Consider the following 24,728-nt stretch of genomic DNA (forward strand, 5'->3'; position numbering starts at 1 on the left):
GCTTAGTCGATCTTTTCCACTTTTCCGACGATCTTCTCTTCGAAGATGGGCAGGATGGTGTCATCCTCCCGCACCTCCTCGAAGACCACACCACAGTCGAACTCGTCGCTCACTTTCTTAAAGTAATACCTGACAAAAGAGAAACATGGGGGCAGAGAAGAAAAAAAAAAAAGAGCAGGTCAATTGTCATGAGGGCACCACAGTTCCCAAATCTGGGTACAGCCCTTCCATGTCCCTGAGCTGACGGTGCAGAGAGAGCAGCTCTCCCAGACACGGAGGAAAAAAGTGGTCAGGATCTCTGCTGGTACATTCAGGAGCTCCAGCCCTAAACCCAAGCCCGTTGAGAGCTCTCCTAAGTGTAGTGGCTGGAGACATCCGTGTTGGTGGAGTGCTTCTAGGCAGGCTGTCCCATGGCAGCTCCCACTTGGAAGGGGCAATTTGGAGAGTTATACATCCCATACCTGGCTACTCTGGCAATGTGGCAGGACTCAATTTCCCTGTCCTCACTGGGGGAAAGTTTGGGAGGAGCCGAAACAGCTCTGAAAATTGGAGGGTTCCTCACAGCATCATCTCTGAGCATCGGCTGATGCTGCTCCTCACCAGCCCAGGGCCTCCCAGGGCCCTGCAGCACAGCTCAGCAGCTTCTGCTCAAGGTGCAAACCGTGATGCAGGACATTCCTGGTACAAAACCCAACCTGCCCCATCCCTGTAACCTACCTTTTCAACAGCCTTGGCTCCGCTGCCATGTGGAGCCCTCCCGGAAGGCTCTTGGGACCTCCAGGAGCCCTCGACCTACTTCCACCATCCTCCTTTGCCTTGGTGGGGGCAACATGGCCGTGTACCAGCAGCAGCATCTGCCAGGGCTGGCTGACAGTCTGCTGGCACCACACTGCACCCGGAGAGCAGCCCTTACCTGTAGTTCCCTTTCTTGGTCAGCAGCTCCTTGAATTGTCCCAGTGTTACCACGCGCCCTTTGACGAGGGTGCGGTAAGGGATGGGCTCTCCGCAGAAGTAGTAAGCGACCACGATGTTCTCGCAGGGCTGGGACGCGCCGCTGCCTGGTCTCTTCTGGGGCTTCAACCTGCCATGATAAAAGACAAGCGACCTGCTGAGTATCTGCAGAGCCTGGATGGAGACACCAAATTAACGGCTGGGCCTCTCAGGAGTTTACTCTGCTCTGGCCCCCAGCTCTCTCAGCACACAGCCCAGGCTGGTGAAGGAGCGAACAGCACCTGGAAAGGCTGGACGGGGCCAGATCTCTGCTACAAGGAGGGTGCAGGTTCTAGCTTAGCCCCTTGGTGCTGAAAAATCCTGTCCCTGGGTGTTGAGCTGGGATGGCCCTTCCCCACAGCACTGCCGGTTTGGCGGGTCATTGGAAAGCTCCGGGCAAGACAGAGCAGCCCAGGCTCAAGTAGCAGGGCTGGGTCACCATCAGCACGCTCCCGGTGTGCCCCGAGCTGGATGCCCACTCGGGGACGGTAATGCCACTCAGGCTATCGGGGATTATCACTGCTGCGGTCAAAATAGCTCAGCGCAGCTTTCGGCTGACCTACATCTGCAGGGCTGCACCCATGGGACTGCTCCTGCTCCCCGCAGCTCCCCTGGGCACCTCTCCCAGCAGAGACGGAGGTCAGAGGGGACGGAGCTCCCAGCGGGACGTGCCCTGGTGGCTTTGCTGCCCATCTGCCCTGAGTGACAAGGCAGCCGCCGTGCCCAAAACCTCAGTGACTTTAAATCTGCTGTGTTTTCCTGACTCTCAGGATGTTGCTCTGGTCTCTGCTTCCAGCCCACACACTGGGGTTCTGCTACGTGGTGCCATCTCCAGACCAAAAGCGTCAGCCCAGCCCTAACCCCATTTTCAGAAGGAGACAAAAGTAGCAATAATAAAAATCAGGGTACTTTGCCCTTCTGCAGAGCCTTTCATCTGGGGTGCTGTAAATGCTGCGCAAACATTGGAGCAGCCTACACAAACTGGTAACTTGGCATGTGTGGTCTAAGCCAGAGGCAGCCTTCCCTTTCAAAGTCACATAAAACAAATTTGGCAGCTTTAAAAAAAAATATTTAAAAAGCACGCTGGATAAAAAAGATGATTTTGTATTTACATGGCTGGAAAGTTGCTATAAAAAAACCCCCAGAATTTGCCAAGCACATGAGGTAATTGCAGTTTTGGAAATGACTCTGACCCTAACCTTTAAACACTGGCTCGGGGGCAGAGCACCTTTCTAATGGCTTGCCCACGTAAACACTGGCATTGCAACCCAATACAGACACGATCTTTTGGCATATTTCTAAAGGCATGAGAGGTCTAAAGTTCAGCTGAACAACCTCTCTGATGCCTGCTCTGCCTGGCAGACCTTTGGAGAAGATGCAGCATCCTGAGAGGCCAGGGGCTGCTCCTGGTGCCAGCAGAGCTCTCGGAGCCTCTCCCACCCCCTATCAAAGCACAGGATGCCCTTTAGCTAGAAAAACATTAAGGAATTGAGTCATCCTTGGAAGAAAAAAAACAACCAGGCATTTAAAGGAAAAATGGGTCATAAATTCAGGCAAATTCTGTGAACTCTGCGAGCCAGAAGTTAATTGAAGGGGTTTGGAAAACCTCAAAGTCCCCAAGCTTCTCTTAATCCTGCTAGAAACAAGTTGTGACTAAGGGAGAGCTGCCGTGTGCCCGGGGACCTGCGGACGCGGCTCCACGTCCTGCATGGGCAGCAAATCTTGTTTCCCCAGGGCTGCTGTTCCCTCTTGCCTAGAGAGATGGAGAGGACACCCTGAGCTCTGAAGGGGGGGACCATGCTGGGGTGGCTGGGAGCCTTCCTCCTCCTCCTGACGTGTAATTCATCCCTGAAAGGCCGTTTCTGAACACACTCAACCCGGCTCCAGCGCTCACCTCTTTCCAGAGCAGAGATGTGCCTGACAACGATGCCCAAAAGTAGAAACTCTGCACACGGAGCTAGAATTAAAAACAACCCCCATGGCTCTGGATGCTCCTGCTTTTGCTATAAATCAAAGCAAGGGCAGGTGGTGGTGGTGCCTCCAAGCTCCTGGGGCTGAACAAAGCCGTGCAGCGAGACCAGCCAGTCGGCAGCAGAATACACACCCCTCAAAACCACAGCCACCCATCTCTAGCAGGCTGAAGCAGAGCTGATGAATATGGAATCACTGAAAATGTAATTTTCTACGAGCTCCTCTCAGGAGAATGAGACAGCACAACTGTCTCCGCTTCTGTCATCGCCAAGAGATCTCCTGAGACCATAGCTTATCCAAACAGGCCACCAGCCCGCCTCTGAGCCCTACCTCATTAAAGCTTCCACCTGCACCCATCTCCTGGGCGGCAGCGTGACCCAGGGACACAGCCGGTACCACCACCCTGCCCCTTCTGGGACCACCTCCCTTTGCTGCGTTTGTCACAAGCACAAAACATTACCCAGTAAGGGAACAGCAGCACTCATCTGAACTACTGCTGCTGCGTTTCAATCCTGACTTCTCAGTTGTATTACCCAGTGGTGTTGTGACCGGGAAACGAACTCTGGGTTACAGCACCAACCCAACCTCGCTGCGATGCAGAGGTGAGGTGTTCAGCTTGTTCCAGCTCAGCCCTGGGGCCGGGAAGAGCTTTGGAAAGCTGGAGATGCACCCATTTCAGAAGGTGCTCCAGCTGCCGGCTCTGCTCCTCTTGCAGGCTTGGCCCAACCCAATTAATTCCGCACTGAGATCACGCTCATGTTCTTGCGGCTCGCAAAAATCTTTTCATTGAAGAGCTGGTATTAATTACTTCATCCAGCTGCAAACTGAAGTGAAGCATGACACCGATCTAGAGAAAATGGCTCAAACCCCAGCTGTACATAGAAGAAACCTGATGGTCACTGGGACACCAGTGCTGGACAGGCTGGATCTGAAGGTCATCCAGTAGTGAACACAGTCCTGAATTGCTTGCAAGCAGAAGCCAGGCAGCTATCTTAGAGATCAGTCCCCCTCCAAACGCTACGAAATAGAGAGAGAACGGCCTTTTCTGCCATTAAAGTGTGAATTCTGGAAGGATATTCATGTTTCCCAGAAGAGGCACTGGAGGTACCTCCTTTACTTCTAGCAGGGCAGTGCTGAGGTGGGAGTGGGGCTGCTGGCACGCCCAGCCAGGGCAGTTACCCGGGGAAGGTCACTGCTGGCGAGGGCTGTGCCCGAGGAGAGTGGCTGGTGAGCCAGGTAACCATGCCGGCGAGGTCAGCTTGGCTGTACAAAGCTGGCACGGCGCACTCTCCTCTCGTAGCCAGCTCAAGCCAGTGCTCAAGGACACCTTCGGGCTCACCTCCACCTCTCCTGCCACAGGCACTGCAGTTTCCCAAGGCTGACAACAAACCTGGGACACTGGCTCCAGTCTCTCAGAGCCCTTCAAAGTTCCCGACTGAAACAAATGATGTTTTCACTCGGGCTCCACGCTCTGTTTCTCCTTCGCTCTCAGAAGAGCTGTGGGGTCTATTTTCTGGCAGGCTCTCGCACTGACCATAGCAGGAGCTCTCTAAAAAGCTGCTACCTCAGGCGTGCTTCAGCTGGAGCACCCAATCCTGCCAAAATCCGAAGTTTCAACATCCAGAAACTTTCAGCTTCCTGGGGACTGCTGTATCCACTCCTGCCTGCTCCTGGACTCGGGCACATATGCTTTCCATGAGCAGTTCCCCGCTGGCGAACACGGCTCCCTGTTTTTCCGCACGTGGAGTGGGGCAGGGGGATCCCTGCATCCCCCGGAGAAGAGCCAGGCCCCATGGAGAGGCAGCAAAAGCAGAGGAGCTCAGTCTGCTGGGCTGCACGGCGTTTGCTACAGTGCCATGGGCTTCCTACAAAAGCTGTGTGTAGGACACGCGGCAAATTATTATTAGAGTATTAATTGCACATGCACAGAGCCTAGGCTGGTGTTCCCAAAGTGTGCATCTGCATTGAGACACTTCCGGGGAAAGTGTGTGAATTCAGTAGGACTATAAACGATTCTACTAATAAATTCTAACCAGTTACACCAACTGAAAGGTATATCAAATAAACTTGGCTTAACCTGACTTGGGAGAGCCCTCTAATTCCCCGACTTTCAATCAATGATCTGATATATACGTGCAGAATTCTACTACATGGCCACCGCAAGCAAAAATAATTGGAGGTTGGCAATTAAAAAGCTTCTTTTTAAAATTCTCTTCATGTTCCTAAGACTCAGGCTGCGAAGTTTCAAGTTTTCAGAAGACAGCTACAAAGCTGGGAAAGGTTTTTAAGGGACAAAGTGCTTTTAGCTGTTAACAGTAATTATCCAGCACTTCCCAAACTCTTTTCATCTGAGAGCTCCATGTGCCTTGCAAATAACATTCTCTGAAAGATAATACAGGAGCAGGAGAACAGCTCTGCAACAGGCATTAAGCTGAGTCACAGAAAGACACAGTGACTTGGAAATGGCCACGCAGCGAGTCAATGTTGCTGCAGCGGGACTACGGGGCAGTGCTCTCCTCCAGGTGCCACGAGCAGCCCTTGCTGGAAGCCTGCAGGAGATGTAGATAAAGAGCAAATGCAGATTCTTCTTTTGCATTTACTTCCGCTGCATCCTGCTACCAACCTTTGAAATCATTGTGTGAGTGTGAACAAGCAACAAGTCAGCCAGCACCTGGGGAGAGAGCTCTCCCATAATCTGCTCCTTCTAGACATGCCTCTCCTGCCCAACTCCCCCTCAAACTCTGAGCAGCCCCTTCCCCACCCTGCCAGGAGCATTTCCAGCCTTTCCATCCACAAATCACAAGCCCAGGCCCTCGAGGTGGGTTTTGGCATCTGCACCACCACATCAGAGGGACTGAGGCAGATTTCTCTGACGTCTCTGCATGTGCCTCCACCCAGTTGGTGCTGGGACCTGGAAACCACAGCGGAGGACACGATGGACATCTCCCTTAGCTGCCCACCTTCCGAGCAGTCTCCCTCTTTTCCTTCCCATGCACATCAGATCCTATTGCCATACCTTTGTTTAGGGGGGAGCTTTCCAGCCCTTTTTTCCTCCTCCTCCAACCTCCTGCGAGCTTCTTCCAGCTGTGTGAGAGGGTTGGGCGCTGGGTTGGGCGGCATGGTAGGATCTTGGATGAAGGGGTGAGAAGGCTGGACAACGTTTCGGAGCTGGGCGCTGACCCATGGGTGCACCGCAACAGGTCGCTCAATGGAGAGGGGTCGGACCATATCATGGGACAGTTGCTTCTTGGCACCTGAAGAGCTACACACAAACACAAAGGTTTTACACAGACCATCGAGCCGCTTCTCACAGGCACAGTCACTCCTAGATGGACCTACTGCTTCTGCAGCTGGGCACGGGCACCACTGGGGAGCTTCCAAGGGAGAGGGGAGCACCATCCAACTCTAGAGTCTAAAGATTTCAAGACAGCAAGTCCTAGACATCAGAGTGAGCAACCCAACCTTGACACAGAGCCTGCAGAGATGCTTAAGGACTCTCATCAAAAATTAGCAAAAGGCAGCTCCATCATTAGTGACGCTCTCCCAGAAGATGCCCTCCTGGCGTTCCCTGCCTGGGAGCCTCTCCACAAGCCGCTGGCTGGCATCTCCAGGGAAAGGGATGTTGCAGGGATGTGCTTATCCTTCCCCAGCTCCGGCAGCAGAACCTTCTGCCTGTCATTGTGGTGGTGTGGCACTGCCCGTGGCCCTGGCACTCAGTCTCAGCTGCCTGCAGTGTCACCCACCCTAGCCTCTGCCATCCAGCAAGAGAAGAAACCACCAGCAGTTTCACCATTCAGCCACGAGCATCAGAGGGGACAAAACCCCAGATCCCTCTCATCGACACCTGGCAAGCACTGTTTTTTGCCAGGGACTGACCAGACTAAGGGTCTAAACCTTTGTGACTGGTGGTTTCTTTTCTTCCAGGAACAAAGCGGACTGCTGGACAGCCTTGTGCAGGGAACGCAACACCAGCCTGAATACTCCTCGCTCTGCCAGCCCTTACCCATGGTTTGTTTTCTTATGCCTGCTGATCTCCTTCTCTCCTTCTATGATCCACTGAAGGATCTTCTGGTTTCTCTCCACGTCTTCAGGAGATCCTGGCATCTCATAGTTGGCACCATCACTTTTCCCTGAATCGGTCTTCTTAACATTTCTTTTGGAGAGCAGACTTGCTTTCCCACTGCAAGAACAAAGACATTAGCGCTTTGCCTAAGTCAAACCACCGCAGATCGTGGTGGAGGAGAGACATGTCCATCTCCAGACATACGCAGCCCTGCTGGGGTCTGGTGCTGATGCAGTACAGCCATGGCCCTGTCTGCCTTCCACAGCCCCCTGGCTCTCCGCAGCTCACACCAACCGTGCCGTGGTTGAGGCCAAGAGCAAGACCTGCCAGGCCTAGGCACAGGAGGCTCCTCTGTCTAGACACCCGCAGAGAAAGGCAGCTTCTCCTCTGGTCAAACAAGCCCCAACAAAGTGGCAAAAAGCCCAACAGATGTCCCGCTGCGCAGTGTTGTGTTAAACCTGTCTCTTTGCCCAGAGCAGAAGGCTCATCCTGGTACTGCAATCCATCAGCTGCCTCACCACGTCAGACCACTGCTCGAAACCTTCCCATCACTGCCTGCATTCACTGACAGCCCAACTGGCGGTTTGCCACGCTCAGCTTTCGCTTCCCACCCTGACCTGAACTGAGGCTTCACGTCACGGTGGAAGATCACACGCTGGGAGGTGGGATTGCCTTCTGTGGGCTCTTGTGCAGTGGGCAGATGGCCACCTCCAACACCGTAGCCAGAAGGACAGCCAGCAGTAGCTGGCTCTGGCTCTCCTTACGGCTCCCACAGAAACCCCACTGCTCCTTGTCCCCACGCAGGCCCGTGCACCCAGCCGGGCAGCCCCACGCTCAGGCCGCCACGTCCCCCACAATCCTCATCTCCCACCCGCTTTACTCTGCAGGACCTCTCTACTTCTGCTTCTGCGTGTTCACTAACGCACGGAGGAACAATAATGTTAACATCATAGCAGAGTAACAGGCCCTCAGGCACCTTTGCTGATTTTCTGGGGCAAAAACCTGGAGAGGGGTTGCTTAAGATCAACAAAGGCAGGGCAGACTTCTGCTCTGCTTTTCCCCACACAAGGACCAGCAGGTATCAAATGAAATCCTTCAGTGGCAGGTTCAGCACAAACAACAAAAAAAGCCTTTTTCTGCAGGTTTAATCATCCCGCAGACAAAGCCACGAGGGTCTGGGGCGACAGTGGCATCACTCTAAGCCCGCAGTCTCGGGGTGCCAGCACAGCTCTCCCCTGCGGCTGCTCCATCACGATCCCTTATCCCAGGCAGCCCCAAACTCCGCTCTCACCTTTCCTATCACAGCTCAAACCAGGACACCCAGCAACAGGACAAGCAAAACATGCCACAGCAGAGAAGGAGCTTCTCCCTCTCCCATCAGCACAGAGGGGATGGAAGAATTCAAATAGCCAGCAGGAGATGCACAAAAGGCAGCAAAATGTCTTTTCTGGGCAGAGGGTTCCCTGTCCGGAACCCCTGGGGTTCCCTGTCCGGCCCTTGGGGACAGGACACCATGGCAGCACCGCAGCGTCCATCGATTCGTTTGGAAAGGAGCCCTTCTGGTGAACGGGTTAGGCCTTAAAATGAGGAGGGCTTTTTTTGTCCTCTCCTGAACATCGTAGGAGACCGGTTCCAGTCACTCAGACACAGCCCTACACTTAGCAGGTCCTGATGCAGGGGGAAGTAGAGCAACATCTGTGATTTCTAAGCACCTCTGCTGCTTTAAGGAGCAGAAAAACTAATTAAAAACCAAGGCTATGGAAAATCCTACTTAGAGGGTGGGTCTTTCAGCACCAGATCACAGAGGTGAAAAGGGGTCTAATAAGAGTTAGCAAGGGACACATCCATGTTTGAAGAGGAAGAGCAGTGAGAGGCCCTCACACCACGTCCCAGCACAAGCTTTCTTGAGAAAATACAGTTCAACCACCATGTTTCACCGGCACATTTATAAAAGAGCTTCCTAGAGAAGCCATGGCTCTGGGACACCCGTTGGGTGTTGCCTTGACTCACCTGTAGCCTAAAGAGTCCATGGGGACAGGGGCCATGCCCAAGTTTTCAGTGTAGTTTCGTGACTTTGTTGCATAGTTATGTGAATCGACATTCCAAGCAAAGTTGTTCTGCACTCGCTGCGTGGCCTCGGCCTCGATCTGCTCTTTTGGTTTCATCATGCTGTGGTGATGGATGTGGTGGTAGATGTGTTTATGGTGGTATAAGTTAGCTGCATCCAGCTTCATTCCTGATTTTGTCGCGTGCTTGCCGTGCCCTGGAGGAATTGTTCCTAGTGTCCCTGACAGCTTTCCTAAATGGCCACTTTCTGGGGACCGTGGCTTAGGAGAGTGGCGGCCAGGTCCTGGAGACTGGCAGCCTGGTGTTTTCATCACACGCTGTACATGTTCATCGAGGATGCTTTCCGGGTTTTCTTCGTGGGCATCTCTCATTTGCATCCCAGCGCAGCCCATCTCAGAGTAACGAGGAGCAAAGTGATGAAAGGCTTGGGCGGAAGGCATCTTGTGGCTCAGGATCGAAGGACCAGAAGAGATATCTGCATCCTCACCTTCTTCTTCCTGTAAGAAACAAGAGGGCAATCAGAGGAGCCACCATTAGCAAGGCCTCTTCCAAAGAAACCGAGGCAGCCTCTGACACGCTGCCCACTCATCACAACCAGCATTCACAGATGCAGCTTTTTCTGCTAAGTGTAGCAACTGAATCGGATGTGTGAGTGGGCAGAACCTTACTAAAAAGCTCCTTAAGGCCCTCGAAGGCGGTTCTCGAACAACCAGCAGTAGAAACTCAACTTACCGCACCGTACCCACAACTTCCTACAAGCCTTTGGTAAGGCACCGTTTCAAAGCTCATCAGATAAAGCCCAAAGCTATAGGATATGTGGTAAAACAGTTTTTGAGTCAGGCGAGACCAGGGGGGGTTTCTCACCCAAATGACAAGTTCACAAGGCAAAGCAAGCAGCGGGCTTGTTACAGGAGGGAGCAAGTGAAGGTCGACAGCAGCATGAATAGTTTTGAAAATCAAACAGTGATTTCTCCCGGGCATACTAAGGCTGGAGTGAAACACTTCACACCAATAAAGGAAGGGGCTGAACTAACTGCTTGTTCTTGTAGCTCACAACGGTTCAGGACACGCTGTTGGCGACTGTTAAGTCCTTGCCAGGAAGAATAAAACTCCTCCATGCTGACAGCCACAATTTTGATGCTGACAAACTACTTTACACTCCAACATAAACTCAGATATTTATGAAGTTTCTTTATTGGAAGTCAGGATTCCTATTTTTTTTAATTACATAAGCAGGATTCCAGCGAGTCCTTTAATCCTGCTCTGTTTTCCTCCTGGCACAGGAAAGAAATCAGTTGCAGTGTGGGGTATCTCTGCCCTGCCAGATAAATGTATCTGCTAGAAAACACTGACTCCCATCAGCTTTGCCTGTCAGATGTCATCATCCATCACTTGCTAACAAGCTTCAAAGTCTCAGCTGCCAACCACAGAGCAAGAAAGCAAACAACAGACTTCCTCTCAGTGTCACACCTGGGGGTTCAAACCTGAGCAGGGGACAATGCCAGGCTTTGAAAGCACCAAAAGCGTGGGTGCTGCAAGCCCAGGGGTGTGACATGATGCCCACGTCTGGAGGGGACGCGGTGCTTTCTAACAAATCGCTTTGAAGAACTTCAGAGGCACCTTTCATCTCCAGCCACGACGCTGCAGCCTGCCAGCTGCTGTCCCTGGGCACCTAGTTCAGGGACAAGAAAAGATGAAGCACATGCTGACTAAATCCCTACCGCTGAGGTAAGCTTTCATGAGCGCTTTATGAAAGCCTGAAGATGCGCTCAGCACTTGGGAGGCCTTTAGGGCTGGTACCTCCTTTCTGGAAAACTCTTGTAACTGGCACCTGGTAGTTTCCTTTGTACTGAGACTGAGATCAGGGTGGGCTGAAGGAAGGAGAGGGAGGTGTTGGCTCACTCTCGAGTTGCCTTGGCTCCGGTCATCTGTGTCACTGCGCAGGAGATCTGAACCCCAAGTAGGTGCTCAGGCAGGAGCAAGTGCTGCTGGGGTGGGTGCTGCTCAGACGGGCTCTGGGGCAGCTGCTTCCCACCCTCTGCACTTGTCTCGGCCTCACTTCGGGTAGGAAAGCCCCAACAGAGAGGAAACAGGGGCTAATGAAGGAACTGGGGTGCCCAGCCCAAGCTGTCCCCTCTCCTCAAGCAGGACAGAGGCCGAAGGTTTGAGTCAAGGCTGCAGATAGGAATTCTGCCAGATCTTTTCACTGTTCTTAGTCTGCAGCGAAAACACCACGATGTGGCACGAGGTTGGAGCGGCACAAACTGGGATGGAAATGCAGGACTCTAGATATAACAGAGTCGAGCCTTGGCACCAGTGCATCATAAGGTGCTTCTTGTCTGTGTTACCCCACCGAGGTCTATGCCTTCCCTCCCACCGAAACCTGCCCACAGCCAGCTCCGCGAGCTGCCCGCCTAACCGGCCTCCCTCGCCCTGCCTGTGGCTGGCATGGCCAGGGAGAAGAAGAGCCAACGGCACGACCAAGGAGGCACCGGCCAGAGGGAACAACTACTGTTCTACGCCGCGGGTCTGGGCAGCAGGCTCCTCCAGCAGCTCAGCTTTCCTCAGTGCAGGGGTGGCATCTGGGGGCTCCAAAGCCCTGGTTCGGCATGTGGCTGCGATGAGCTGGCAACGCTCCGCAGCGAGCGCAGCCTCTGGTTGGGCGCGGGCGGGGAAGCCCCGGGTGCCATAACCACTAGATGGTGCCTTGTTGACACAATACTGCCAGAAACCTCTCCCGTCCACTCCCAAAGGCAGCCCCAGTTACAGAGATGCAGGCTTCAACTTCGTTGCTCAACGAGCTATTTTTGTTCTCCATTCCCCTCGAATTAGGAGGCTGAGATCCGCACTGATGAGCTACGGGCGAGCGATACCTGCTGCGAACCTTCTCCCCTGCCTTGCCCCAGTCCCACCCATCAGGCTGCTCCTGGTCGGCAGGGCAAAACAAACAGCTCACCTAACCACGAGTGCTTCTTCGACCCATCATGCAAGTGATTTCCCTCTCTAGTTAGGCAGTGGTTTATACTCCAACAGTGAGAATCTCAGCGCTGGTTCTGCTTCTCCTGGCTTTTTCTCAATTTGCTCAGTTCAGACAAAGACCGAGCAATGCGTATGATACGACACCGATCTGTTTGATACGACAGTGATGTGTATGGTACAACACTGACCTGTACGATGTGATACTGCAGCTTTCCTGCACAGACACAAGGTTGAACTGGCTCAAAAAGTAACAAGGGGACACACATATCCATTAATCCTCTCCCATGCTGCTCAGAATAATTAATGGAATTCAGAGTTTTCGGTGGTTGTTTTGAAAAACAGAAATCTGACAGTTTTTTTCAGTAAAAGGCATTTGGCTTTAAATCAAATGCCTCTTCTCCATGTTACTGCATGATGTTACACGCTTTGAAAGGGAACCTGCAGGCAGCTCAGCATGGGGGAGAAAAATTCTTTTTTTCCTAGCTTTTGCAAAATATTTCCAGCTTCTCTGCTAAGCTGATAACTGCCTAGTGTGACTAACACTCATGGTTTTCCCTGTGCTGCTGTTCAGTGAGCCATGCAGACCCGGTAAGAGGTTACCCTGTAGCCCTGGTGTTCAGGTCACAGAAAAAAACCGCCTGTGATCTATCAGGATTCAAGCTCTCCTCTTGCTGATACCAGCAGCTCCTGCACCTTAAGTGCTGACCTAAAAAAGCTACAATTGCTTACTCTGAGTTTTTCCTGAATGGCTAATGCCAGATGCCAGCCGGTCAATGAAATACATTCTGGAGACAGCAAAGAGGTTTAATATATAGTGTTAGTGGGAGTCCTGGCCTTAAAAATAGATTAAGTCACACAAAAATGTGTTTAAACAGACTTAAATTTATTCTCTGGCACATAGGTATTTGCTGATTTTATGGTGTTGCTACTGGCAGCTTCTTCAAGGAGGCAACGGGCTGAGATAACGTAGTCTGGTACAGGTGGGGGCTGCAATGGAGGCATGGGAGGAGGAGGAGGAGGAGGAAGAGCGCTCTAGGGCTGTGTTAGCAGAAAATTCTTTCTGCTGTATGGGCTTTGTCTAGAAAGCAATAGGTGCCAAACAGGAAAATAGAGCAATTCCAGAAGAACAGGACTCTAATCACAAAATAACACCTCAATGGCCTTTTCTGGCTGGATGCGGAGGTGCAGGGATTTGCTGGACAAAGCTTGGAGCTGGAGGGAACCTTACAGACCCTTCTGCCTTCCTCACTCCTCTGCATTTGAAACACAGATGTGTTTTAAAGCAAATACAACCTACAGTCCTTCTTCTGTTTAAACAGCTATTAGATGAACACTGAAACATACTCTAATGGGGCTGGAGGGTCTGCCCTGCAGCCGCAGAGGCTCAGCTTCTCTGAAAGCCAAGACAGGCACCAACACCTCTGCTTTAAGGGCAAGCTGCAGGTTCCCAAGCACAGAGCCTTACCTTGGGGCAATGGCAGCTATTAACTGCAGGGAGACAGAATTTCCTCACAGAGCGCAGGGCGGTAGTTATACTGACACTGGTGATGCTCAGTAACACTACGGTGTCCTCCAAAAACTCTTTGGTATTCCCAGCACAAGCTGTACAGGTACCCATGAGTTATGGTGTCTCAGAAGAGAAGATATGGTGTGAATACTGCTGAACTGCGTGTCTCACCCAGGTAATACCAGATGACCAAGACCTCAATCTCTCCCTTTTAGAACTCGGTGTGGAGTTAAAGGTCTTGCAGCTTCCCTTCCTCCTGAAGGTTCTGAAAGGCACCAGGGCTCACAGCAGGCAGTGCCATGGGCTGGGTTTTCTCAGCCACCTAGGGGGAGTCAGGTTGTTTCTCTGCCCAGGAGAGGGTTTTTGGATGCTACACATGATCAGTTCCAAATTTTCTAGGGACGTGCTAGGCATTGATGGGCAGAACCCTTTTGGCTGTGGTAGAGACGGCCTGACTGGAGACACAAACACTTTCAAACGTAGTATCACCTGCCATCTGGTTACCGTTTGTGCAGGAAACAGGTGTCACACAAAGCCTCACAGGGGAAGGTGAGCCCGTTACACAGTCCCCATCCTTGCACGGAATTGACTGAGCACAAAGTCAGGAAAGAGGGTGCCAAAGAATCATAGAATCATAGAATCACAGACTGGCCTAGGCTGGAAGGGACCTTAGAGATCATCTAGTCCAACCTCCCTGTGGTGGGCAGGGACACCACCTCTCGACTAGACCAGGCAACACAGGGGGACTGAGCGGGAAGATGATGGAGAGCACCTGCAGCCCCTAGTGGGTGGCAGAGGAGGCCACTACTGTGCCACACTGGTATCTTACAGCAGGGAGGGAGTGCTGGAGCTCACAGAGCCCTGCAGGGACGGGGGAAGAGCACTCTGGACACGGCCAGGGCAAGAGGAGCCTTCAGAAGCCCCTGTGTGAGTGATGACCATGGCTGGTGGAGCAAGGAAGTGGTCACCTCAGTTGTTTCCCCAGCAGCTGAAAGCTCCCTGTGCTGTACCGCAGGCAGATCCCCAAGTTAGCAATGGAGGCAAGCAGAGAGGTTACTGACCGCTCGAACGCGTTTAAGGCGCTCCTCTAATTTCTCCTCCGCTTCACGTTCTTTTTGTACTTCCTCCAAACGATTGATCAGTTCTGCAGCAAACTTCTCTGGTTCAACGTGGATATCCTTTGGCATTCGGTACGTACGCTGGAGGAAGAACACATCAGAAGTTAGCAAAAGACGCACGAAAAATCACACGTTTATTTTGGAGCACCAGCTCCAGATTCCACCCCACTAAGGGAAAATCTTTCTGGAGCCACAGCTCAACAAACTCAACAAACCTTACAAGTGCAGAGAACACCATTTTTCTGCTTGCTGTGGGTGAACAAATGAATATTTATGGAAGTTCAAGGGCATTCTGAGTTCCTTACGCTGAGTTACTTTGTCCCTAAATTCCTGAGCTCTGGGATAAGATGTTTGTGTAGTGAAGGATGAAGCTGACAGTTGCTGTATTTTCCCCCTCATTTTTATCCCTTCTGCATTATTTTGTTCAAATAATAGAAAAAATAAAATGACACAGCAGAGATAAAAATTAAATTTAGAGGAAAAATATGCGGAAAATTCTGACAGTGCAAAAACCGGCATTCAAACATTTCAATACCAACATCAGAGAAATAAACACTCTATAGGACCACAGACAAAATTAAATGTGAAGACAAGAGATAATTCATAGCAAAAGAATGCAGCACCAGAAGCAGACATTGGGTTTCAAATCTTTAAAGGAGGATGAGGGACCATCCAAATTTATCCCAGACCAGCAAAAAGATCAATGCAGAAGACTAAAATAATCTTTTGCCTCAAAACCTGATAAAAGTATGCAAATCGTACTGGCTTTTCTCTCTCTGCCAGCTGCCAAGTGGAAGGCAGGGGAAGAAAAACCGAGGCAATAAGTATCTTACTGATGGCACCGAGAAGCTGAAGACGTCTTTTATGAGATACAAGCTGGGTTGCAGAGGTCTAACTTAAAGCACTATTTGTTTTGTTTGCTGGGAGCAAGATCCAGCCGACCCTGCTGGCAAATCTCAACTCCAGCGCTCACTGCTCCTCTTCCACGCTGGATGGTGCTGTGCTGCAGCATCCCCAGGGGTGTCTGAGGACACAGGGCAGTTTTGCAGGCAGAAGGCTGGGTACTTGCTCTAGCACCCACTTTCTGTGACAAGCGGAGGGACCGACAGCTCCTCCTGAAGCTGTCCCAGGCAGGACTGACCCATCCGAGCTGGGAACAGCCCCAACCAACCATCACCTTCATCCAGGGATGCAGCCACTGGAGAGGGCATAACACCCGCGAGCTACCAGGTGGGTCCCACTCTGGGATGACAAAGTCTTTTCTGTCACCAGAACCTCCAGCCCTGAAAAATCAATGGTCTATATTAAAAGAAAACACTGCAGAAAAAAATGTTCATCAAGTAAAATGATGTTTAGTCATGAAATATTGGCACAAAGGACAAAGTGGCACAATTTGTCCCAGCGCCTGGACCTTGTGTTGTCCAGAAACGGGCCCCAGACGTGCTCCATCACGGTGGAAGACGTGGCAGAGCTGGTCCCTGCTCTGCTACTCCCTGAGGAACTTCTAGGATCCAACTGATGTCTCCCCATTCTGCCCCGTGTAGCCTGGCAGGGCACTTCTGGCTCAGGGAATGTGCTTTCATCAGAAACCCCAAATCCATGACTATCACCATCTATCCTGGGAGGCAGCACCAGCGACTCCCAATGAGGAAAATCTCTCGCCTGACAAGTTGCAACCCGTTGGGTGATGTGTTCACTCCCTCCTGCCACCTCAGACATGCCAACTCTCCCTGCGGTTGTTTATACGACGGCAGCACCAAGCCCAGCTCCGTTAGAAACCTAATGAGCCTAAAGAGAAGCCGCTCAGCAGTTACAGTCTCAGGTCTCCCTGTCGCAGCTATGGCAGGGGCTTCCATAGAAAAGCAGAACCAGGAAGAATTTCTCTTTATTTTCATAGCCTTCAATGCGATGCAGAACTCCAAAGTTCTCCCCAGCTCCAGCAGCAGGTGCAAAGAGTGAAGTTTGCCAACCTGCGTGTTCAAGTACTGTTACAAGAAGGTGGTTCCCTCGCGGCACAGCAATGCTTAAGGACCACAGCTCTGTCTCTGATGAGAGTCTGAAGACGTTCAGAGTCTTTGCTGTATCCAGGGAACTCAAGATCTTGGTATTTTACAGCTACTACTTCAGCATGTTTATCCACAGCATCTCAAAGTCTAGAGGTGATTGCAATTCAATTACAGAAATGAAAATAATCAAACCCAAGAATCTTCAGGTTAAACCCATTTTCCTCTCTCTCTGAACCACTGCATCTGCAAAACTCACTGCCTTGTCCTTGGAGCTTTCCAGTCAGCCCAACAGCTTGCAGAGGTCCTCAGCAGCCTGTTTGAGGAGGCAAAGATACAGACCCCTCTGCGAAACCATCTCTGCAAGGGCCTCCCCGACCATCTAAGCTCAATACAAGGGAAATAAACCTCACTTCCCCCCCCGAGACACTGCTTGGCATGAGCCCTGTGTTGTCCTGGCAGGTGCCTGTGATGGTGCCTCACAGAAAGCTGGCAAGCAGGATGAAGCTCTGAACGTTGCCATGGGCCTGACTTTATTCCCAGCTCACAGACTTCCCCAAATCCAGTGGTACTGCAGAATAATGAATGCAAATTCCTTGTGTCGAAACAACAGAGATAACTGCTGAGGGCTCTCTCTATCTCCCCGGACAGCAAACACGGTCTGTGCTGACCTGGTTCAAAAGGCTTAAGACAACAAAAATTTTATCAGATGATGGGCCTGACTTCGGAAGGGAGACATGCTCCATCAAAAACCAGCCAGGCTGAGCCCGGGCCCAGAGGAGGATCCTTTGGGGCTTCAGGGTTTGGTACCCGCCCCTGGCTTCCCATGGGCATGCAGAGCCCTGCCAAGGGAGTCGTAAATAAGCCGTTTACTGTTCTGAAATCACCAGGGCTCCAAATGCTTTTCTTTCAAGTAAAAGGTGCAGGACTCTCTGAGAGCATTTTGGAGGATCCAGCCCTCCAGTTCAGACCAGAATGAGATCTCTGGACATTCTAGGTCTGAAACTTCTGACAGGAAGTGCTTAATTTTGAAGAACTGTTTTATCTACAGCTGTTTTATCTACTGTTTTATTTAATTATCTGTCTACACTTATTTAAGGCTACTGGTTCAGATGGGTCTGTCCAGAAACAAACCAGTCTGAGCTGGGGAGGTTGCAGAGGACAACAGACAGGAGGCTGAATGCAGATGGTTGACAAAAAAGAAACTGCTTGAAGTGGTCTGGATGGAGCAATCTTTCCCAGTGACAGCTGTGAGGAAGGATTTCTTGTGGTACCTATCACCAGAACACTGTCCTTGTCATGCGAAGTGTCCAAGCTCTGGTAACTTTGGGAAAAAGCAGCCTGCTGAGAACATGTGAGATACACAAGGCCTCCAGTAGTTCCATTTAGCATGTGCTATCAAAGCTTTCTCCTTCTTTTCCTGGAACTGATGCAGTGGGAATCGCATGGATTTTGGTCCGTGAGGCAGTCTTGGGTTTTAGAGGATATCACCTTCCCCAAGAAACTGAGGTTTGAGGGCCAAGTTGCACAGCAGAACACACCCGTACCCTCTGTGATGTCTGTGTGAAAAGGCTGAAAGGGAAGAATCACACTGTGGTTTGCAGGTTCCCCTTGGGAAGAATAAACTTCAAAACTGCCCGGAGATGAAACGAGAAGTTTTCCAGCGCTAGCACTGGGTAGAGGTCTCTGAATAGCCCCAGGGATCCATGGGTCGGGCTGAACCATTTATAACAGATCTGACTGGGCCAAGGAATTCTGTCTTGATAAATCTCCCTCTTCTACAGGAGGTTTCATGCCTCCATGATGTCTGAGTGGACAATGTTAGATCACAAGTCAGTCCTGGAAATGAAAGGAAGATGGCAGGCTAGAGAAGCCAAGAGAAAAGAACTTCTGAACAGCCACATTTGCCAGATTCATGTATTCCTCTGTGATATATGTTTTTAAAGGATAAATAATGTTTCTTTACCAGAAACACTTGTGGCAGAGCTCATGGATAGCCGGATTCCAACGTTCACTTTAGCAGCATTTAGGGATTACCAAGGTGTTTGAGGAAAACGGCATAAACCAGCTGATGGGAATTCTGAGCAGGTTGCCAACTCACAGGAGCGGAAAGCTCATTCAGCTGTAATTATCCTGTACACTCCTCACTTGTACAGCATAAATCACAGACCAGTCACTCAAAATCTTCCGTTTCACTCGAGAACGCTCTAGAAGCCACCTTGCAGCTTCCTTCATTGTGGATCAGGACAGGAGAGCTCTGACCCACTGATTGAGCTACAGTGAGAACATCACAAAATGCCTTCTTTATGCAAACACAGGAATCTCAAGTCTTAATGATGGAGGTTGGATTTTTCTGAATTTGCTGGGAAAAACAAATTATAGAATGGCTTAAGTTGGAAGGGACTTTAGAGATCATCAATCCAACTCTCCCTGCCATGGGCAGGGACGCCTCTCAACTAGACCAGGTTGCTCAAAGCCTCATCCAGCCTGGCCGTGAACACCCCCAGGGCAGAGCCATCCACAACCTCTCTGGGCAATCTATTCCAGAGTCTTGCCACCCTTGTACTGAAGAACTTCTTCCTAAGATCTAATCTAAACATATTCTCCTTCAGTTTAAACCCATTTCCCCTTGTCCTGGGGCTGGACACTCCTGTGAAAAGTCCCTCCCCAGCCTTCCTGTAGGTTCCCTTCAGGCACTGCAGGCAGGGATAAGGTCCCCCCAGAGTCTTCTCTTCTCCAGACTGAACAATCTCAGCTCCCTCAGCCTGTCCTCATAGCAGAGGTGCTCCAGCCCCTGGATCATCCTTGTGTTCTCCTCTGAACTTGTTCCAACAGATCCACGTCCCTCTTACAGTGGAGACACCAGAACTGGACGTGGTATTCGAGGTGGGGGTCTCACAGGAGCAGAGTAAAGGGGGAGAATCACCGCTCTTGACCTGCTGACCACGTTTCTCTTGATACATCATCCCAGGACAGGGTTGGCCTTCTGGGCTGCAGGAGGGCCCTGCCAGCTCATGTTGAGCTTCTCATCTATCAATACCCCCAAATCCTTCTCTTCAAGGGTACTTTCAACCCACTCTGTGCCCGGTTTGTATTTGTGCCTGGGACTGGCCCGACCCAGGTGCAGGACCTTGCATTTTGACTTGTTGAAGCTCCTGCAGTTTGTGCTGGCCCATTTCTCAAGCGTGTCACGGTCCCTCTGGATGGCATCTCTTCCCTCAGGCGAGTATCTCCCATCCTCTCCTGGGAACAGACGAATGTCAGAGCCGGGGTAAATACAGGGCAACAGCACAAGTACAGTCCTGCATTCTCAGCGCTTTCCGGGCTTCCACCCTTCCTTTGGGAACTTGCTTGCTCTTTCCTTCCTTGGTGCTCCAAGACTCCACTCGACTCCAAGAGAGAGATGGAAAACCACATGAAAAGCACTTGCCGTGTAACGGGTTCCTGCCAGAGGCACAAAACAAAGGTCTCGTTGCTTGCTAGAGCCCTTCACCCACTGCCTTCCTGGGCAGAGCGCCATTTCGCAAAACACAGCTTTTCCAAACGTAGAGCACTGGTGAGTTTTTACATGTGGCAGATGCAGAACACAGCCATCCATGCACCAAAATCTCCTGCTGCGTAGCAGGGCATCCTACAAAACCAGCATCTGCCTCCATGATTTGGGGGCAGCCGGGCTGCTGGAACTAGTGGGCAGTCTCCTCTGAACACATAACCACGACGGTTTATAGCTTCTGGATCTAAATAAAAGTGCTGCTATTAAAAGTAATATAAGTTCTGTCAGACTTTTGCCTAACAGCCCCATAACTCATTTGTAAAGGAAGGGTAAGGTCTCTATAAAGGACTTTTCGGAAGTAGGAGGTTCTCTCCTATCACTAGGAAAACATGCCACGCATTCTGCGAGCGCTATCAGCATGGACTCTGGCTACACTGGTTAGATACGAGTCCGTAAAGCCCTTCACTCAAAGGTCGCCGTTCAGTCCTTGCTACACGTTTAAAAGCACGCCAGGCCCCAGGTCCGGGCAGCTGACGGAGACCGCTCGAGCTCCGGGCTGTGAGATAGCCTAACCGCCGGCTTCGCAGAAACATTTGCACGGCTCCTTGTTAATTGGGGACGTTTAATTCAATAAGCGTGCAGTTAGAGGTGATTCTAAAAGACCAACTTTATAACATTTCACACTGGTGTTGTCAAAACATATTGTCTAATTACCTTCCCCTTTCTCGGCTGATTGATAAGTGAGGGCAGAGCAGCGCCTCTCTGAAGTCGATGCCAATTCTGTGTCAGTAATTGGCTGGCAGGAGGTGCCAGAGTGTCTGAACTAAACTTTTATTCCCTGGAGAAAGACTAGAACTAACTCGACTTCTCAGTACTCCGCTCCCATATAAATATGCGTCAAGATGCCTTTTTCCCTGGGACTTAAAATTACAGTGCAGAACCTAATGGGCACAGCGGATGTTTCACAGAAAAATCCTTGTGAAGCATCTGTGTGTAGTTTAGGAAGAATATGTAATTCTAAAAGACCGTGTAGATAAGTAGGATAATATAAAAATTTATAAGCAGCAGGTGGCCAATTTAAAACTTGTTTTTTACTCCCACTTTTTAAACTGGTTTCCAAAAAGGTCGATAAAATTTAATGCTAAGTAAAACTAATTAGCCTGCAAGGAACTGCTGCTGGAATGACACTTATTCAGTTCAACAAAAGAAATGTTTGGCAGATGGAAGTTCGTTAAAGCAGAGCTCACTATACATATTTAATGCTCCATACTCCGAGTTTATAACCTGCAGTTCATTGAGGCATTGCCAGTGCACACAATCAACAGAAAGCCACTATTATTTTTATCCAAAAGGTAAAGCCCACTGACAAGCTTTGAAGTTGGAGAATATTCACTCAGTAGTTCCCACTGTTGGGGAACAGCAACAACAACAACAACAAAAAATAAAGGCCAAGCTTTCAAACTTCAACTCTAACAAAGCCTTGCTTACAGTAAAACCGGCATCAAGTGAAATAAAAAGGCACCCAGCCAGCCTTTTCAACAGCGACCACACTGTGAAAGCAACTGTGTGAAAAGAGAGGTGACTGAGCAGGGATGGCTAGTGAGCGTCCGCAGCCAGGGCTTTTATTGTCAACCCAGTGATCAAAGCACAGGAGACCCTCTTAAATCTAAGGAAAATAATCTAATTTAAAAGGCAAAACAAAGAGTGGTGGTTTTGGTGGAGGTTTTTTCCTTCTTTTTTTTAAAAAAAATCAGATTACAACAAGGGTGTATTTCTGCTGGTATTGTGCTGCTTTGACCAAGCAGGATGAGAACAGCTGCATCAAGTTTGAAGGCACTTCTGGAAAAAGCAGATGGAGACTTTTTTTCCCTCCCTATTTGATTTGTGCTGGAGTCCAGCTGTCCAAAGCGGAAAGAAGCACCTTTAGTCCCTGCTAGATATTAAATGTCACCTGTAACTTCTCACAAAAAGAAAACAGCAATAAGCAGTGCTGCAGATGGTGCTGCAGAGCCCCAGCAGTTATGCTCGCGTTCCAAAAGCTATTTGCTTACCTGGAGGAACCGGAGAGACACTATCAGACAAATGAAATCCTTACGCTTGCCTCAGACCCTCAGGCAGGCTTTCCAAGTCCTCGAGAACAGGTTACAGCTCCCTTTGACTGCCCAGTGCAGAAATACCGCTCGGGACAGCTGCACTTCTCCCCAGCTGACCTTGGCTGAGAGCTACATCAGCCTCCACCTCCAAGGGCCTCCCACACCTTCCACAGACACCTCCAGCTCACCCGAGGGCACGTAACCTGCTTGCACGTAGATGCCAGCCAGCGCATCCATTCTCATCCGGGAGAAACAACCGGCTACTGACTGAACGGTTAAGAAAAATTACATGTTTTGGGCAGCCCTGGAGGATGAGTTTGGCTGAAGGCTACCAAGCCCTCTCTTAGCACAGTGAATTTTTGTCTTAAAACATCCGCAAATGAATGCAGCGCCAAGAGGAGGGGGGGCTTAAACTTGAGCAAGCAGAGCAACAATATGCTAGATATCTCACATATTTTGCATATTTACCTCTGGGGAAGGAGACAGGGCTACTTACAGGAATGTGAGGTAGTGGCACACGTCCATTTGCTTTGGCACTTTCTTGCATCTCTCTGCGATGCTGCTTGCGGAGTCTGTATGGAGGGATCCCATCTCTGAAGGAATAAAACAAAAACACGTCCTGCTTTAGTGCCTTTCTCCAATACACAACATTTATTTAAGCCTTCCTGCTGCAGAGTGGCAGGTAGGAAACCCTTTTTATGTCTGAGAAAGGCTTTGCATACCCAGGGTAAGTGCAGCAGAGTGAAAGGAACCCGTGTGGGGAGCGATGCTCACCTGGGTCCCCGCACCAGCAACGCTCCTGTATCGGGTGCTGGGGGGACTTACGTGGCATCTGTCAGGAGCAGAGCGGGGCTCCTGTGACCACTGCCCTCGGCAGAGGGCAGGGAGAAGGACTTGGACCACATCCTGGTACCTTTTATGGTTGGTTGCTTTCTACACAGTAAACCACAGGGCAGGCTAGGAGGGGGAGGAGGAGGAGTGGGAACTCAGTGAGCACCTACACCAAGAGGAACTCGGTCGGGCAACAAGGTATATGGTTCTTAAGAGAGCGTGACAACTTCTCAAACGGTTTATCAAAGCGAACAGGTATCAAAGCGCTGCTCTTAAGATGATCTCTAGCTCAGTCAGAAATTACAGGCTTGCCCTCTGCCCCGAGGAGGCCGGACAAGACTCGGGAGGGAAGGCACAGGCAGCGACACCCAAGGGAACCAGCTCTGCTGGAGCCCAGTTCCAAGATGAGGACATGGGCCCATATGAAGGCGACACCAGGTTCATTTTGAGAAAAGTCAATGAATGCAAAAACAAACGCCAGCCCGGAGCTTGGCAATTTGGAGCTTTCCTTTTACACTTTACACATTTCCCTACCTCAGTAGAAGTAACCACTTGGGAGGCCTTGCAGTGCCACAGAACTGCCTGGAAATGGTTTTGTTTGTCCGAAGCACCATGTTTTCTTCCAGGCACACGTGCCGTCTCCTTCCAGCCCCGTAGCGCAAACGAGCCAGTCCCAACGCTTCTCACGATGACACGACGTCGCCACAACCCAAAAGTACTTCGGACCTATCCCCCTCCCCACGTGCTGAGCACGGCTGTTCCTCAACAGCATAAACCAGTTTAACCAGCAGATTTTTAGAGCTGAGATGCCATTTGGCAAGGGAAAGACGATTTACTGCGGTGTTTTGCCTGCAAACCTCCCAGGTTACAAGCCATGGTCTGTGCAAGGCTGATGACCACCAGCTCTGTCCCGCTTCCATCGTGCCTGCTGCTGCCCCTCTGCATCCCTGGAAATGTGGGTGCCGGCAGAACGGCCACCAAATTACATCAGAAGAAGGCAATTTCAAAATTAAACGCCATCAAAAGAAAATAAAACCCCGTGATTAATGACAAGTGCTTTTTAGTAGGAAGACAAATGAGAGAACAGAAAATTAGCCAGGCTAATTACAGCTCTGGCCGGTGGCTCCAGGTAATGCAGGAGGAGGAAGAGCGCGGCCGGGAGCTTCACCTCCGCTGCGCCCAGCAGCGCCACGTTAGGAGCCGAGCAATTTCCCCAAGTGTTGCTATACCGACAGGCGGTTACGAGAGCTTTCCTTAGGCAGCTTCATCTTCTTTAACGCTGAACCTCCATTTGAAAAACAAAATCGAAAGAGTCACAATGGGTAAAGAGTTTTGTCACACCGCAATGGGGCTTCTTCCAGACGGCAACAAAGCAAGTGGCAATTTTTACAGAAAGAAAAATAACAAAAACAATCTGGAGGATTATTTTAGCCATTGCTGGTCGGCATCAATAGACAACATTTCAGCTTAACCACTGCACAAAACCCAGGCACCAGGACACAACTCGCACGCTAAAGCCACACAGCCGTTTGCGGGAAAAGCAGCATTATATTAGAAGGTGCAATTTTTCTTTCTTTCTCTTCTCTCTCTCTTTTTTTTTTTTTTTTTTTTTT

General features: G+C 50.6%; 1 protein-coding gene across 1 annotated transcript; it reads right to left on the minus strand.

The window, feature by feature from the left end:
• Positions 1 to 2: 2 nt before the first annotated feature.
• Positions 3 to 23,189, minus strand: LOC104276134 (axin-1). The gene is made up of 8 exons (XM_009872327.1): positions 23,110 to 23,189; positions 22,781 to 22,877; positions 14,639 to 14,776; positions 9,035 to 9,588; positions 6,965 to 7,141; positions 5,978 to 6,223; positions 914 to 1,081; positions 3 to 129 (listed from the first exon to the last, which is right to left on the minus strand). The coding sequence occupies exons 1-8, from the start codon at positions 23,187 to 23,189 to the stop codon at positions 3 to 5; spliced, it is 1,587 nt and encodes a 528-aa protein (XP_009870629.1).
• Positions 23,190 to 24,728: the final 1,539 nt, after the last annotated feature.

This window comes from Apaloderma vittatum, unplaced genomic scaffold (assembly GCF_000703405.1).
Source record: "Apaloderma vittatum isolate BGI_N311 unplaced genomic scaffold, ASM70340v1 scaffold36326, whole genome shotgun sequence".
NCBI lineage: Eukaryota > Metazoa > Chordata > Aves > Trogoniformes > Trogonidae > Apaloderma > Apaloderma vittatum.